The 16,248-nt window shown below is 44.2% G+C and overlaps 1 protein-coding gene across 1 annotated transcript in view; it reads left to right on the top strand.

The window, feature by feature from the left end:
* The window catches only part of mfr (ferlin family C2 domain-containing myoferlin misfire), a 375,605-nt gene extending 366,147 nt beyond the window's left edge, over window positions 1-9,458 (top strand). The window contains exons 45-46 of the mRNA XM_050175214.3: window positions 306-406; window positions 1,290-9,458. Of these exons, the coding sequence (XP_050031171.2) occupies window positions 306-406; window positions 1,290-1,470 (282 nt within the window). The 3' untranslated portion in view covers window positions 1,471-9,458. The remainder of the gene's footprint in view (window positions 1-305; window positions 407-1,289) is intronic.
* Window positions 9,459-16,248: the final 6,790 nt, after the last annotated feature.

Genomic DNA, 16,248 nt, shown 5'->3' with positions numbered 1-16,248 from the left:
CAGTTGAGGCGGCAGTATGGACGGCGACAATTCTGACAAGCAGACGGAGGCCTGGAATCGACATCGGAACGAGATGAAGAGGCAACGAATCGCCGAACGACTGGCTAAACGCCGCAACATAGCTAGACAACCAGACTAACCTGAACTTGCAATCAAGATTAACAAAGGCTAACCATGCTATGCCTTAGCTTTCGCTACGTATATGCTGGCATAGCCGAGCTAAGCCACTGCCAATTTCTTGCCACCCGCTTCGTCGATTTTGCAACTTTGAGGCTGGCGCGAAATTTCTTTCGCTTCTCGCGCAGGGAAAAGTGGAAGCTGAGCTACACCTGCTAACGAGAGAGGAGGCCGAGAGAAACCCGGCGGGCCTCGGAAGAAACGAACCGGACCCGCTGGACAAGCCGAAGTAAGATGAATGGTTTATGTGCGTGGAAAAAGAAAGCTGCATTCCTATGTGACAGTGTTCATATACCAGCGCTAAGGAAAAGAACTAAAAGAACACGTACGACAGAATGGGCCCGTCCTGTCATGTGTGTTTCTTTTTCGTCTTTGTCCTTGGAGAAGCAATATGAACATGGTGAAGGTGAACCAACTCGCCTAAATCAAGGTATTGTTAGTACTACTTGCAGCTGGGCTAGTCGGTGCATGTCTAATAATAATGAATCGAGCGCCAAAGAGCATGATCACAGAGAGGCGAGGTCCTGTCTTTATGTCCTAGCCTCTCTGTGATCGTGTTTCTGGCGCTAAATGCATTATTACTAAGGTATTGTTCCTTTTGCGACCCGTCAATTTTTGTTTTTCATTTTACTATTTCCTCGTGTCATTTCTGTTCGTTGTTATGCCAGTCAAGTGTGGAAAAGTAGGCAACGCAAACCCCCAATATTTCCAGTATCATGATGTAAATAAATAATTAAATAAATAATTTCTGCTCATAACAATATAGAAACAGAGCAACTGACAATTCACGGGCATAGGGTGTGCATACAAGTGATGCAAACAGAGACTGAAACTTCCATGCGGGAAAGAACTAAACAAGGAAGGAGCATAACGTCAGGCAGTCGTGGAAGCGGCTACTATGGGTGGCTTAAGATTCCTGTTGACGCTTTCTCCCTTCTACTTTTAACCCTGCCTCCACGGCCACTTCGCCCGTGTTGTCTGCTCCTTTTTTCTCACTTCTGTGTTTTGTAACTAACGGTTCTCGCGTAATTAAACAAAAAAGATAGCGTTTTTCCAGCAGTTCTTGAAGCTTTCTGACGGAATGTATGCCTTCTCCACCAACACGTGCGCAGCCGGCCCGACTCGTCGTTCATATGGTTCCTGAACCCGCTGAAGTCTATCCGCTACATTGTGTGGCACCAGTACAAGTGGGTCATCATCAAAGCCCTCATCGCCATCCTGCTCATCCTCCTGCTGGCCCTGTTCTTCTACTCCGTGCCCGGGTACACCGTCAAGCGCATGCTCGGGGCCTGAAGACGGGACACGCCTCCACACGCGCTCGTCCCAGCCTGTTTCCAGTTCAATCGACCCTCGAAGTTTACTGCAGACTCGCCCCTCGCATTCTCAGACGATCCTCCACAAGAACTCTTTACCTCGACTCCGTGATGATCGTGAATTGTATCTAATGCTCTGTGCGCCGGGCTGGTATTTGGAAATGCACTAACCATTGAAACTTAAAAAAAGAAACGAGGGAACGTAATCTATCCACCGTGTCCACGGCTGACTGGAAAAACACTGCTCACTAAGGACACCGCGTGCCGGGTTTGTAAATGAACAAAACCGCCCGCCTTTGCAGACAGTCAATCTTGTACACGAGTACCTACCACCACGTGGCCGCCTTGGCAGCCCCCACCCAGGGACCGCCTGGGGCTAGCTTTGATCGCCCCGCTACCCCTTGCGCGCTCCCGAAATCCTGCGCCGCCCCTTCTAGTAGAATTATCAGGTGCTCTCTTGAGGCCTCCGTTCGCCGCTACTGCTTTTTTTATTATTTTCGCTTGCTACATGAACCTAAAGCACTTGGCAGCATAGTAAACGCAACTCTTCTTTTTTTTTCCCCACAGAAAGATTCGCGAGAGAAAGAAGAAGTGTACGCAATAGGAAGCGAGAGAGAGTCATGCGCTGGAGAGCACACGCACGCACACACACACACACAAATACACTGTGAAGAGGCGCCCCTGTATCACGTCGCTGCCTGCTGAAAATTAAAGTGCTAGCTAACGCTAGCAGAAATATGGCGCTCTCTTTCGGGCGCGGGCGCAAGCTGTCAAAGTGACGTACAAGGTGGTCAAGAAAATTGATGTCAGCACCGCCTCTGGAAAGAAGTGGTCACTGCGCTTCGTTGACACTCCACGACAATTCATGCTAAACATAGCGTCTTATTCAATTGAGGGGGTGGGCACGGGGATGCTGTGCTGAATTCGGTGGACTGGACGAAGAGCTCCGAATCGGGGAGGATCGTTTGAGAATGAGGGCGCTAACCACTTTAGTTTTCTTTTGCGCCGTTGACTGCCTTAGTTTTAAGGTGTACAAGGTTACGTAGGTGCGCTTCACGAGCGCGCAGTTGTCGCGCAAGAGGTGGCGTCACGTGACTACTTCGTTCTTTTGTGGTGCCACAATTCCTTTGCTTAGGTTCCACGCGCGGATTGTTCTAGCCGGCTGCAGTACAATGAATGCAATTAAAATGTTCATCACGAATAGCGGAGCGCGGACGAAAAGATGGGGATAGACGAGGCAAGGCGAAGTGCCGACTCCGAACAAGATTTTATTGCAGTGCTGTGTGAATCTACAGACTACCGCAGGTTGCGCACGCGCATTGGGCGAGCTGCCTAAAGACACGCAGCAAATGAAAACAAGAACGAAGGAAAACGTGTGGCGAAATGAAAGCAAGAAAGAGCCAACGCACTCCATTGCTCATTTTTGTCATGTGTCATGAGATAGCTGGGCCCTCTCTTTATGTATATTTCTACCACACTGCAGCAAAATAGTATGTGAATTCATCGCTTTGTCTCGTCAGGCCGATACGTGTCTTTCTGTTTGCGCTATTCTGGATTTTCAACACGGCCATTCGTATGTTCTTACACCTTCAGTACGCCTTTTACCCGGTGGCTTTAACAACATAACCTGCAGAGCTACATTTGCAGATGGTTTCGGAATACTGCATACACTTGCGTGGCAGTCGGTAGTGCATAAGCGAGTTAAAAGATCGTGAGATATTAAGCGAAACTGGTTAGATTCAGCATGCTTACGACAGATTCACACTCAGATACGATACTTGAATAATAATAAATAATAATGATAATAAACTTGAAGACAGAAAACGATGCGTGACCGGTTTGCCGATTCTTAATGTAGTAGACAGCCCTCTTGCTTCCGCTATCAATAGTTCCCTCAAGTGATCAAGTTGCTCACTTGATCGAAAGAATACATTGAATTGAACGGCTTCAATTACTTTTTTTTGTGGGTGTGATAGCTCATTTACCAATGCAAGTGCAGAGTGAAAAAAAGGAAAACAAAGAAAGCAGGACAGGTCAAATTTTTTTGATGTGCCTCGTACCTAATTTATTTGATAACCGCTACTAGACTACCTAGTCGTGTTTCCGGATGAAATAAAATAATTAGATCGAATTTCGACTGCAAAGGTGAAAACGGGAAACAATTCAATTAACATCGGTAATGTTGTATATTACCCTTTTAATCGTAACCTATCGCTACGTTCATGCCCATAGACACCACAATTTGACCTTTAGGTTGTGTCGAGTAGTAGTCAGAATTCTAATGAATTTTCCAGGCTTGAGCAAGAAGTGCGTGAAATATGATCCAGTTCTTCCCGCAAATATTTATCCATGTGTTGCCAACCGGCGCGATGACATTCTTGTCAGTCAACTCATATTTTCCGATTGTCCATTGTTTTGCAAAGCGCAAGATTGCGCACTTATGTGAATACCAAATGAACGTTTTCTTGGTACAAAAGTTAATTAAATGTCCAGTAGATGTTTCTGCATAACGCATAGCTTTCATTTTTGCGAATAAACCAAATTGGTTTCACATTACTGGCAACGCACAAACAACAGCACAATCCCAAAACGAAGAGAACGACATGTTTTCTGCCATCTGTTACTTATTAGAAGGTTATTTAACTGAAATGTCAATTCCGAGCTAGTATATTGTCATGAAACTCGAAGGAAAGCTTCAAATGTCTATACTATCACCTTCGTTGAAGAAACAAAAGGGTCGAAGGGGCTCTTGTAACAACGAAAAACGTTATTCGTTAAATTCCTATAATCACATAAGGAAACATTATGAAACGCGTATTGTGTATAACTAAAAGCTGAGTGAATGCTAATGTATAACATCTCCCAATTTAAAAGGAAAGAGCGTCAATGAGGTGTTTCCTTGTTTAGTGTGTGGTTTATGATCTTAAGTAGCTTGCCAAACTTTAGGACTCCGTGAAATTTGTTTATCTCCTACTTATTTGCACTCCTGCACCTCTAGACGTCGTAACCACGCTTGCAGATCATTGCGCCGCATAAAACGCTCGCGATGCCTAACGAGGACTACAGAATTCGTAGGCGTCGTCTTCTTTCTGCACTTTTTTCCCTGATACGTTTGTGAAGCTGCTATACCTGTCAATGATAGCTTTTTTATTTGATGCCGCCATTGAGTACAATCATGGCCACGAAGAAAGAATTAAACATTTCGGACGACTGAATAACAGGAAAGGAGGCTATCGGGCACGTTGGAAAGATGTTTCGTGGAGGCTGCAGCGATGTTGAAGGGATGTTGCATGGATGTTGCAGGGATGTTGCAGTGCTGTATCAGTGCTGTAGCAGTGTTTTAGGGGTAATGTGGGAATGTTATAGGGGTGTTCCAGGGGCGTTCTGAGATGTTAACATGTCTGAGAAAAGACAATAAAAAGAATTCCTAAAAACTGCAATCACACAAAATGGAATGACAGTGAGTTTGATTTAGCAAGGACACGAATACAACGTTGCGCTGTGTAGATCTAACAGGACGCACATGAAAAAAACAAAAACAATCAAGCGCACAACGAAGAAAACGAAGAAAGACGTCAAATACGCACGCTTTTTTGCAGTCAGTGCCACTTACTGGTTCTCGTTAGATTGATCAATGTAACTTTTTTTGGTAGCTGTGCTTAACAGAAAGAGTACTGAGGCACATGTCAGATGTACAGCAAGCTTAAAGCCTCGAGTATTTATGCCATCTACTCGAATGTGCCATTGTGCTTTCTTCGTATTTGTCCCGTTAAAACTAGGAAGTGCAAACATAAGATCCATGATCAAGAACAAACTAATCCGATACGCAATTGTTTACAAACAAGGCCTTCGCATAAGTGCTATGAGTGTTACAGGAATTTTTCATAGGTCTTCAAGGGTGTTGAACGATTGCTTGTGGCGTCCTTCACGGTGATGTTCCGTGGTCAATGTAACACCAGACTAGCTACACCTGTGAAACGGCATCGGAAAGGCCTCGGCGTCGCCTTGCGGCGAGCACATGTTTTTGTGCATATGGAGCTTACGTGTCTCATATCTGAAGGTTGCCAAGAAGGCGTCTTGACTACTCATTGCCAGGCTAGTTGGTTGTTACTCGTTATGGACGCTGAACTCTGTATTACTTCTCTGCATTGTTTCCCGCCCTACCTATTGCTCCACAAGAAGATGCCTTTAACACAAGTCAAACTTTACAAGTTTATAGATGTGCGTTCATGCAGGTGAGGAAGGAAGCCCCACGTTTAGGACTGAATGCTAGAAAAGAAGGAGAGGGGTGTGACTGTTACACGTTTCTAGTTCGTTTTTCTCCTTGTTTACCAGCTGTTCTTCTTAGTGGAAGCGTTGGTGCCTCTAAGTTCATATAATCACAGGCGCTCGGTTTCTGTGCAATGGTAGACGAGGATTTTTATAACAAGGTTGTCGCGTGAAAATGTACCTAGTTTTTTTAAAGCAAATATAATGGAGCTGGTTATATTTACGCTTGACGAAGGTGACCAACAGAGTAAGCGGCAGCTTAGCTTCTGAGCTTAAGCGACAGTAAGAAATCAAGACACGAGGTTGTTAGCCATTTGACAATGTGTTCAAGTAAACGTTCCGAAGACACGCACGAGGCTAGTCAGTAGACCTTGCCTTAGTGTAGTTTTGCTTTGCGTACGCATTGCAGGCGTACTTGAGAGAAGCGTCAAGCGTGATAGACACGCACGAAACCCTCTCCGGAAGCAACAATGTTGCGTTTGCACACGCATAGGGTTAAAGAAGTGACTTCTGCGAATTGCTTCGTGGCGCTTTCCTTAAAGCAGCAGGGTGCATATTGCGGTGCTACTTGATAATTAAATCAAGCTTGGGTTGTTAGAAAAAGAGTTATTAGACCATAGTCGTAGGACATCGCGTATAACTCGCTGTTCCTTGACAGAGTTTTGACGTGGCCCACGACCAAATATGAGCCTACTGAGGGAAACGCACCGTGGTGGTGACATTTGTATTCCGAAAGTAGCTGACGTACCCATGACTATAGCATCAACTGTGTGAAGAATGCGCCAATAAACATCGAAGGCGCGAAACACCAACTGAAGAAAGAAAAGTGTCTGTACAGCTTTCGTGATAAAATATTTCACGTGAAGGATATATCGAGGTCAATAGGTCGGAGGGTGTGTTGCTCTTTTGCCCAAGTCACTATATACCCTACCGATGTAAAGGCACGACCAATAGTTGTACGTGGTATCGCGAGTTATTAGATGTAGTGTACCAACTCGCGTAAATGACACAGTATTTTTCATTCGCAAAGGAATATTTTGAAGCGCGTGTAATGTTTTTTGTGCACACGGACAAGGTGACGCCCTTTGATGCAGTTGTCGCTATGTGCCCTTGTGTAGATATGTGTACGTATGACTTATGTGCCCCTCTATTAAAAATCTCGCACTAAACCCACAGTGAGAAAGTGTTTGCCATGTTTCCCTACGTAAGCTAGATCAAACAGTTAATCTCCATTGAAAACTGTGTTATTGTTTCATGCTCTTGAGCGAAGTTCTACAGCGACAAAGTAGTGCTGCCCTGTGTACTTCCATATGCTGCTAAGTTTGGCGCTCTTTGACCATATCTGCCCCTTGCGCCATAATACCCCATACGTCATCATATGCTATGTTTTTTTTTCTCGGAGGAACACTGAACGTTTGCTTTTCACGCGGTTACGTTGCTTTGAGCCCTCTATGTTCATCAAAGATCTCTTCTGGCGTTTACAATGTTCCACATAACTGTGTGCTACGCGTAGCCTGTCCGATTTCAGCGACAGGGGTGGCACTTCACACTGACAATTATGAGACATTAATTGAATGATTGGAGCTATAATGCATCTGTCATTAAGATAAAACCTTAGTTGTCACATTCTCTAATCAAGCTCAAGTAGTACGAAGGAAATGGTTCAGTTTCATTTGATGTTAATAGAATATGTATGATCTAAACGAAAAAAAAAACATTAGCGCTTACTGGATGAAGCAAGAAGACTCCTGGTTTCTTATCAGTAAATTTCATCAAGTGTTCCAGCTTTATTATCAATAAATGCAGAAATTAAAAGCAAGAAATTGAAGCATCAAGATCACAAATTCATAAGTGGGCAACGAAACCAGGTGCCAATATTCTGTAATGTTTGTTTATTGAAGTTTTTCTGAAACAGACAGAATTTATAACCCGCATGTTGCGAAAATGCCGCGAATGCCATTGAAACATTTAAGCATTTGAATGCTAGTGTTATTTCAATGTTCAGGACTTTAGGACTTATTTGAACAGAAAAATTACTGTTGCTTTCAAACTAACACTTCCTTTGAATTCAACAAACTCTACAAACTTTGTTTTCAGTTAGTACGCGTTCCTTTTATTTAACCTGACAAGATATTTTCTTTAGAGAAGGAAACGTACGGTGACTGAATCGCAGAGCTGCTTTGCAACGATGAAAATTTCTAGTACTCGATTCTGCAGATTCAAACTTTTGCATTAGCCGCAACCTTCAATTGCCTTTTTTCTTTCTTGCAACGCTCTCTGAGACGCAACTAAGTAGGAAAATATGGTAACATTCATTCTATTAAGAAGTATTGAAAGGCCCAACGATAGTGGGTTGAAAAGGAGGCACCCTTCCAGGATTCCACAGAAACACAAGACTAAGTTTCACTGTTTGCGAAGCAATGTATCAAAACGTCAAAATGTTCAGAGCATTCACACATTCGTCATTTTATAAACGCGTCTTACGTAAACAAACATTTACTTGGAGTTTTTATATTTCTGCGCACATTTCTTTAAAAAACAAGTTTGGGAAAACGGAAAACAGTTTGACAAAAGAAAGAAAAAAAAACAGGACGCGTCAGCATTTTTCATGATGTCCTTGTCATTAGCCTTTATGCTGTTCATTCCTTATACTGAATTTACAATGTTGTAAGCGTTAAAGACGTCGCCTACTAAATTACTTTGTTCATTGTATGAAAAGTGGCACCTCATTGTTGGAAGTTAACCAATTATTTTCCTCGTATCATTACACGAAGTCATTTCCCCCCGAGGACGTGTATAAGGAGCAAATATTTCCAGCTTACATTTTTATTCTGTTCTGAAGGAAACTGACTTAATTATTTCTTCTGGTCATGTACTATGAACCATTTATCGTGGAATACGTCTTGTTGATATATAGAGGTCACAAGATAACGCATCGTAACTAGTTGAGATGGAATTCTTGCTGTATGCTACAACGTTTCACATTTGAAAATATTAATGACGGCGTGATATTTGTTTAATTTTTTTGTGGTTCTCTGTGATTGTTACTTCTTGCGTGGTTCTCAGTGTCCGTGTTCTTTCTCGCTGATGTTCTTGTTCCAGTTGCTCTACGACACAGTGATACATGTTTCGGAAGACTACCCGGTCACCGAACTCTGTCACGTGGCCTTGAATGGTGTGAATATGTATATAGCACTACACCAAAATGCCATCAGCCAAATGAATCTCTATTTTCTTCTTCTTTCGGGACGGTAGCACACAGACCTTAGTATAGAAGAAAAGGTGCTTGGCTGTTTAGCAATATGTACATCATTATCGTGATATCTTATGTACAGCCAACACCTGATGACATCATTGGTCTTGTATCGTATTTTTTTCTTTGCTTACCTTTGGTGTTTTGTTCACCGACATTTTCTCCTCCCGTTTTTATCCCCGTCAGGAAGTTCTGTAATCGCCTCACAGTATCTTTGTAAAATGATGATATATATGCAAAAATATTACTCTACTGTTTGTTTTTGCTTACAAGCCTTCAGAAACTTATTGTCAAACCATTCGAGTCATGATTCTCTTTCATGAGCGCGATGATTCTATGAAAACAGTTGACGCGATTTGTGATGCATCTTGGGTGCAGTTTTCCCCGTTTTGCGCCTGAGAATTTACGTTAAAGAAATAAATTTGTTTTTGTTATTTCTCCCAAACAATTTTGTGTGCCTACTGTTGTCGTTCTTTCGGTCGCGACACTATATGCTGGCCTCTGGAATAGTATGAATGCAAAAGCTTCCCCTGCAATGAAATGTTTCAGTGGGAGTTAGGTAAGTATAACTTCCAAATTGGGCTTATAGAAAATGGAAGTGGTCAGCATTATACACCATCACACTTTATTGTATTTTTTTTTCAGGAAAAATAAAAACAAGAAAGTGAGGGAGGGAATAGGTGGGTGGAATAGCTTTCGAATAGACGTTTTTGTAGTTAGGAGGTGTGTCCCAAAAAGCACAGGAGTGGCTACGAGGAGAAATTATGTTGAGAAGCATAAACAAAGTTTTACATTACATGGCTGATCAGGGCACGAGAGTGGCGGGGAACATTCTGCGCTGTGTTCAGTGATTTTTTTCACTGTTCCTGTATAAGTTGTGTTACGGCCCTCCTATATACACCGACAGCGAAACGATGAAATTCTCTTGCGTGGTGGGCCGCGGCTGACCCCTCCACCGAATTAAGAAATAACCGACCACTCTGCACAAGCTGTTTACGGTGAAAAAAAAAACAATAAGTACAAACGCGAACGAGCGCCACTCAAATCACATTTACAGAGGATATTGTAGTCAATAGGACGCAATAAAAAACTGTTGAAAAGTGGAACATTTTCGGAGCTACTGAGCACCAGGATGAACACAAGTGAATGCGTAATCGAGAGCATTCTTACTTCCCTACCACGAAATTTGGCTCTGCAGGAGGGGTGCTCGCGACGTCCCGGCGAAATGAGTCCCAGATCTGAAAATCGTTGAATGAAGGGACAACAGAAAAGAAAGTAAAGCTATGCGGATTGGTAATTACTGCTGGCTGGGCAATTTTTAACTGGCCCCTTCACGCACAAAGAAATTGGCGTTAGGCCTCCAAGTTGGCAGCCGATAAAATTAGTGATCTCCGTGCTTGCGGTTTGAAGGTGGCGCGAAAGGAGGGAGTACCACGAGAAACGACACGAAGAAAGCGCTATAGCGTTGGCCTCGCCTGTCTCTGTCTCCTTCACTTCCCTTTATTACCTTAAAGACACTAATATGGGGGCATTACATAAGGTGTGGGTACAGGTATAAGTAATCGCATATACTAAAACAATTGCACTTGCATTGTCTTTGTCTTGCTTTCGTCATAACAGCCAAGCTCTATATGGCTAGGGCTCCGTGTATTTCTCGTGTACGTCAATAAAAACTAACATCATCAATGACTCATACCCCCACAAGCCCTCATACCCCCGTGAGCAAGCAAAAAATGCAGTGGCTCAAAGCACCGCAAGGCAGGGGCTGCAAGCACTCAGCAAAGTGAAGCGAACACTGCTTACATTCATTCGAATTACGCATACAACATAGATTACAGCATGTCGAAAACTGTCTTCATCAATGGCTCATTGCTCCAAAAGCCATGACTCATATCGCCGGAAGCAATGGCTCATACCCATACCAGTAAGCAAAAAATGCAGTGGCTCATAGCCTCATAAGGTTTATGGCTACAAAATGTATGTATATTTGTCCTCTTGACTCGGAAGACGACAATGTCAGCGTCTGTGGGGATGGATGTCTGTGCCGCACAAACGAAAGACTGAATAGTGATATCCGCTGCGCATATATTTCCAGGCAGACCCAAGTGTGATATCGAGAAGTTCATGAGCACGCACATTGCATGGGATAGCTGTGATGTGGACATTTCAAAAGCAAAATTTCAAAACCACAATGGTTAGATTTGATAGTGGAAATTTCAAAACCAGACAAGAAACGCTTCACTCAGTTTTTGCTACAAAAGCTTGGTTTGAAGTATCACACCAATCCAAGTCACTCAACTAGTCAACAACTGTCATGTATAGATTTAACTTTGACCAAAATTCTGTCTAAAGTGGTAACTGAACCAATCAATGCTTATCACAGTAATCACAGAGCTATCGTCACTGCCATCACCAAATGATGAAAATAAATACTTTTACCCTTGTTTAAACATGTGTGATGTGTTACGTACAGCTTCGCTGGCCATCGACCTCCACAGAATGGAATAGCCCCTAATTTTTTTTTTCGGCTTTATTGGGATTCTTCTTTATTGCTCCACTAGAGACCACAGGTGTGCCTAACACGCTATCCTAAATACTTGTGTAACTATCTTTATTTTAATTTTTTTTAGTCTTCCTCTGTGAGTTCGCGAGGCCAGTACTAACTGGATGTAATACTGTCAGTGCATTCAACGGCCGGCAGATCTAAATCAAGCGTTCTTTACGTGACGGCTAGCACACATTTCTCGCAAGCTAAAAATACCGGAAACTAGCTGGAAGCGTAACTATATGCAAGCAGCTTCTAAAAGCCTAGCTGACATATCAGCTTCTCGTTTCTCCTAGATATTTTTTTTTTTTTGCAGGAAGAATTTGTGTTGGTACTCCCAGCAAAACTCTTTAAGAGATATTTTTTTAAGTTCAACGACATTTTCTTGTGACGCGATTAGGTCGCCCATAGAGTGCCTCTAAACTCATAGGTTTGTTAAAGACTTTTCAGCGTAGAAAGTATCACAGGCTTCTATATAAGAACCTCTAAACAAAGGAAAGTTATGAACGTGTGCTAGGTAGTCAAGCATCGTTAATAAGTCCGCAAGAAAAAGCTTACAGAAAACCGCACCGAAGCATGTTCAGGCGCTTTGGTTCCTATGCGTGCCCCTTTGTGATTTTTGCGTTGAAATTAACCGCACAAATTTAAATATGTAAAAAAACAAGTAGCTTTGCAGGGCATTTCTAGACGATTTATGGGCTGTGTAAATTCTTTGTATAGGTGAGAGCAACTACATGACCAATGAAAGCAGAAACACTTCTATCTCTAGGACAAAACAAAATATCCCGCCGTTTCTTTCTGACGTAAACACGCATACCGCGTGCCTGAGTGGCAGATTAATTGGCTTGCCCAGACGCCTTGGTGCTAGCAGCCGAGGCAGAGGGCACCGCGCGGGCATGCCTGTAAAAAAAACAAGCAAAGAAGATACATAAAGGCATGGGGGATGAGGCAGGGGTTGTTCAAAGAGAAACGCGAGACGAATGAAATGCAGGATCCCCCCCCCTCCCCCTCCAATCAAAAGTTTCTGTCTCGGTGCGATCGTGATAGGAAATGCCCGCCGATATAGAAGCACGAACCACCCAAACGGGAGAAGCAGAAAAAAAGAAGAAAAAAAAAAACGCGAGACGTCGGCAAACGCAAAGATGTCGAGACAGACACTGCCCAAGCCACTCCACTCCTGCCGTCGTCCTCCCTGTGTGGTCCAGTATGCCTAAGACGCGTGTCGTCTTCCCCGCCTCCGCCAAATTACCAGCGACAGCTAGGCCTTGCTGCGGGGCTTCTCTCGTTCCCATGGCAACCAGCACGCCCGCGCGAACGCGCTTGATCGCTCCGCGGTCTCGCCGTACGCGGACCCACGATGTGGTGTGATCGGCCTAGGGTTCTCCTTTGCTTTTTTTGCTTTTTCTTTTGAGCTGCAATGTAGGCAACGCTCTCCGTATTCGCGCGCATCTCCAGCCTTATTAATCCCGTTGGCGCTGCTTTTACTATTAGTCATTTACTATTAGTGATTAATCGGGCACGCATGGTTCGGCATGGCCTACATGCACCGAGGTTAAAATGGTATAAAGAAAAAGGGGCTTCAAGGCCAGCTGCCCCGCTGGAGAGCTGTGTGCGTTGGCCATTATTAGCTGATATTACCTCACACTTGTTAATTGTGTATCCACTGAAGCTTCTCTAGATTTGTGGAAAGTTTCGCTCAATTTGCTTGATTTGCTTGATGTTTGCTTGATGTATCAGCAGTCGTCAGCGTGGCCACCACCTGCGAACATGGAAAGAGTACGGTATAATCACGGTGACATCTCTTTTCCGCAACAGCATTGCAACTCTCGCCATTTTCTTGCGCAACCACTCAGCTGACTGATTCGGTATATCAGCCGGAACGTTGTGAGGTGCGTCACAGGGTAAAAAAAAATACTTCGCAATTGCAGTTACAATGATAGGTTATGAAGTGCCGCTAGAGGGCTCTCAAAAAAGTCCTGAGCAAGCAAAACATGCACTGTAATTTGTAAGACTGTTGCACTTTACTAAAATTTAGTCAGCGCAGAGGAAAAATGCAACGTTTGTTTCCCATTTTCGGTAAGAACCGTTTCTCACCGACAGGTATGATTACTTGTAAGGTAAACTTATATACAGACAGCTTTTTAGCACGGGCCCTTCGATAGTTTGTAAGCAAATTTATTCTAAATGGTGCACGTGAGTACTAGAATAAGCAGCATATTACATTCTTCCTTAACAATGCGCGTCCTTTCTTGAGAAATGCCGAAGCCATTGTGTGTATAACCTTGTTTCCGGCTCATCAATAAGAGCGACGTCGGTCACATGTTCAATTAGAGTGTTACCAAAAGCGTGCATTCGTACATGTAAAATAAAAAGAAATATTGATTGTTACTTGAGTCACCGCAATAGCATGGTCTGCTTGTGGGATTATGTTCCGGCATACGGAATACGGAATGTTCAAGTCGTCATGTCTATTTGCTTTAAAATGCCTGAGAATGGAGTAGGTGGCTTGAATGACGCATGGACGTTAAAATAAAAGCGGCGCGAAGAAATCGGTTGCTAACTATGTTTCCAGTTTTGTTGAACATTCCCTGCACGACGTCTATGATGAAACGCCGCGAAAGACAACGGACGTCATAACTCGTCAAATGCATCTTATTGTGACCCCCAAAAAAGAGCCTCTCTCTGTGTCTCTCTCGCAAGTGTCCGAAGAGGACGCAACTCATGGCTAATAGTAAAAGATGACAACACGAAGGTCTCGGCGGCCCTGTTGCCTCTCCAACAGTTAGTTCCCATTATGTACAAGCAACCTGTCTGCGCCCATGGAAGGTATCTCAATTCCCGTATCCACCAAAGGAAGCATGTAGAATGTCGGGGAAACGCGTCCCACGTGACCCGCTTGGTGTCGAGAAAAAGCGGACTCGGAAATAACGCCACCGGACCAACGGCGAAATGCACTATCGTTAATTTAGCGCGACACACGCGGAGTAACAAGCTGGAGGTGGGGGGGGGGGGGCGGTAGCCGCGTCGCGGGAGGCGGAAATTGAGCCGTTCCTGCGCGTATCCCAAAGTGCACCACGTCTGGAGAGGGAGAAAGCACAAGAAAACCACTCACCGTGGTAAAGAAAAACGAAATAGGGAAAAAGTATTCCCGAGACGCCTCGAGAGGGGAAGAGGGAAGCGAAGCGGGGAAGGGTCAGCCAAGATGAGGACGAAAGGGAAAAGTCGGGATGGGGAAAGGGGGAAAAGGTCCGCGGTTACGACTGTGACACGTACCCTCCCGCCTGACTCCAGAACGAAGTGGTCGTCCGGGAAGCCCGTATCGTGACGCTCGTGTTGTTTGCATGAAGCAGAACGAACGTAAAGTAGTAAACGAAGTCGTTTTATTCTTTCTGTCTGATCTTTGGTGCCTTTTTTCGACAAGAATAGCGGGCGTCGCAGTGTCAAAGGATATCTGCCGCCGTGAGAATTCGGAAGACGAACAGGTTCCTTGTTTTGTTTGCTTCTGAATTCTTTTCTGTTCTTTGTCTGGTCCTTTCGGTTGTGTCGTTTGTGCCGATACTGTGGGCCGACTCTACACCGTTGTTCGTGCCGTGTTCAGGGACATGTTTTAGTTTTCCGTCGGCAGAGCGGCTCAAAAGAAAACCCGAGATTTTTTGGAAGATGTGAGCACCCGGACATCTGAAAAGAGGCATCGGAACCGTTCCCATTCATGCGTTGAACAGGTACGTTATCCTCTTCTGTCGCCAGATGCCTGTCAGAAAGTTTGCTTATATATAAAAGTACCTGCCCACATGTGAACCCTACCAGTGTCTTTCGATGTGAACTGCCCAGTGATGAAACTGCATGGTGCGGGATAGCACGTTTAGTTGGAACGATGACTCATTGCACTTAAAGAAAATATCCTCTTCCCTGCCACTGCTCTCGCGGGCGCCCTCATGAACGTGTTTCGATACTGAGAATCCGCACAAGTGTTCATATGCCAACTCTGTCGCCAGCAAGCTGTGTATGAAAGACGAAGTGGGCCTTCTCTATTTACTCCCTGTACTACAGTAAGTTGAAAGTAAGCAAACAAGGTTGCTGTTGACACAACAGGTTGGTGCAAAGAGAAAGATGTTGGCGCAGATTTGATACTGGGCGGCTTACACGTGTCGACTTTGGTTTAGGCCTAATTGGGGCTGTGGCTGTGTGGGTTATAGAAAATCAAAATAGATTGAAAGACCAAGGTGTTTTGTTCTTTTATTTATATAGCTTTGCAAAATTTCATAACAGTTGTAGCCTAACTACTTGCGTCTAACATAAATCTGGTGAATACAAGAATTGTCCACATTTCAGCTAATATATATAAAGAACTATGCGAGACTGCTCCGCTGCTAGGCACGAGGTCACAGCATCAAATGCGGGCCGCGGTGGCCACGTTTCGATGGAGACGAAATGCAAAAAAAAAAAAAAAATTATGGGGTTTTACGTGCCAAAACCACTTTCTGATTATGAGGCACGCCGTAGGGGAGGACTCCGGAAATTTCGACCGCCTGGGGTTCTTTAACGTGCACCTAAATCTAAGTATACGGGTGTTTTCGCATTTTGCCCCCATCGAAATGCGGCCGCCGTGGCCGGGATTCGATCCCGCGACCTCGTGCTCAGTAGCCTAACACCATAGCCACTGAGCAACCACGGCGGGTGCGAAATGCAAG

The sequence above is a fragment of the Dermacentor andersoni genome, chromosome 9 (genome assembly GCF_023375885.2).
Source record: "Dermacentor andersoni chromosome 9, qqDerAnde1_hic_scaffold, whole genome shotgun sequence".
Taxonomy (NCBI): domain Eukaryota; kingdom Metazoa; phylum Arthropoda; class Arachnida; order Ixodida; family Ixodidae; genus Dermacentor; species Dermacentor andersoni.
This window is presented reverse-complemented; position numbering and strand designations above follow the sequence as displayed.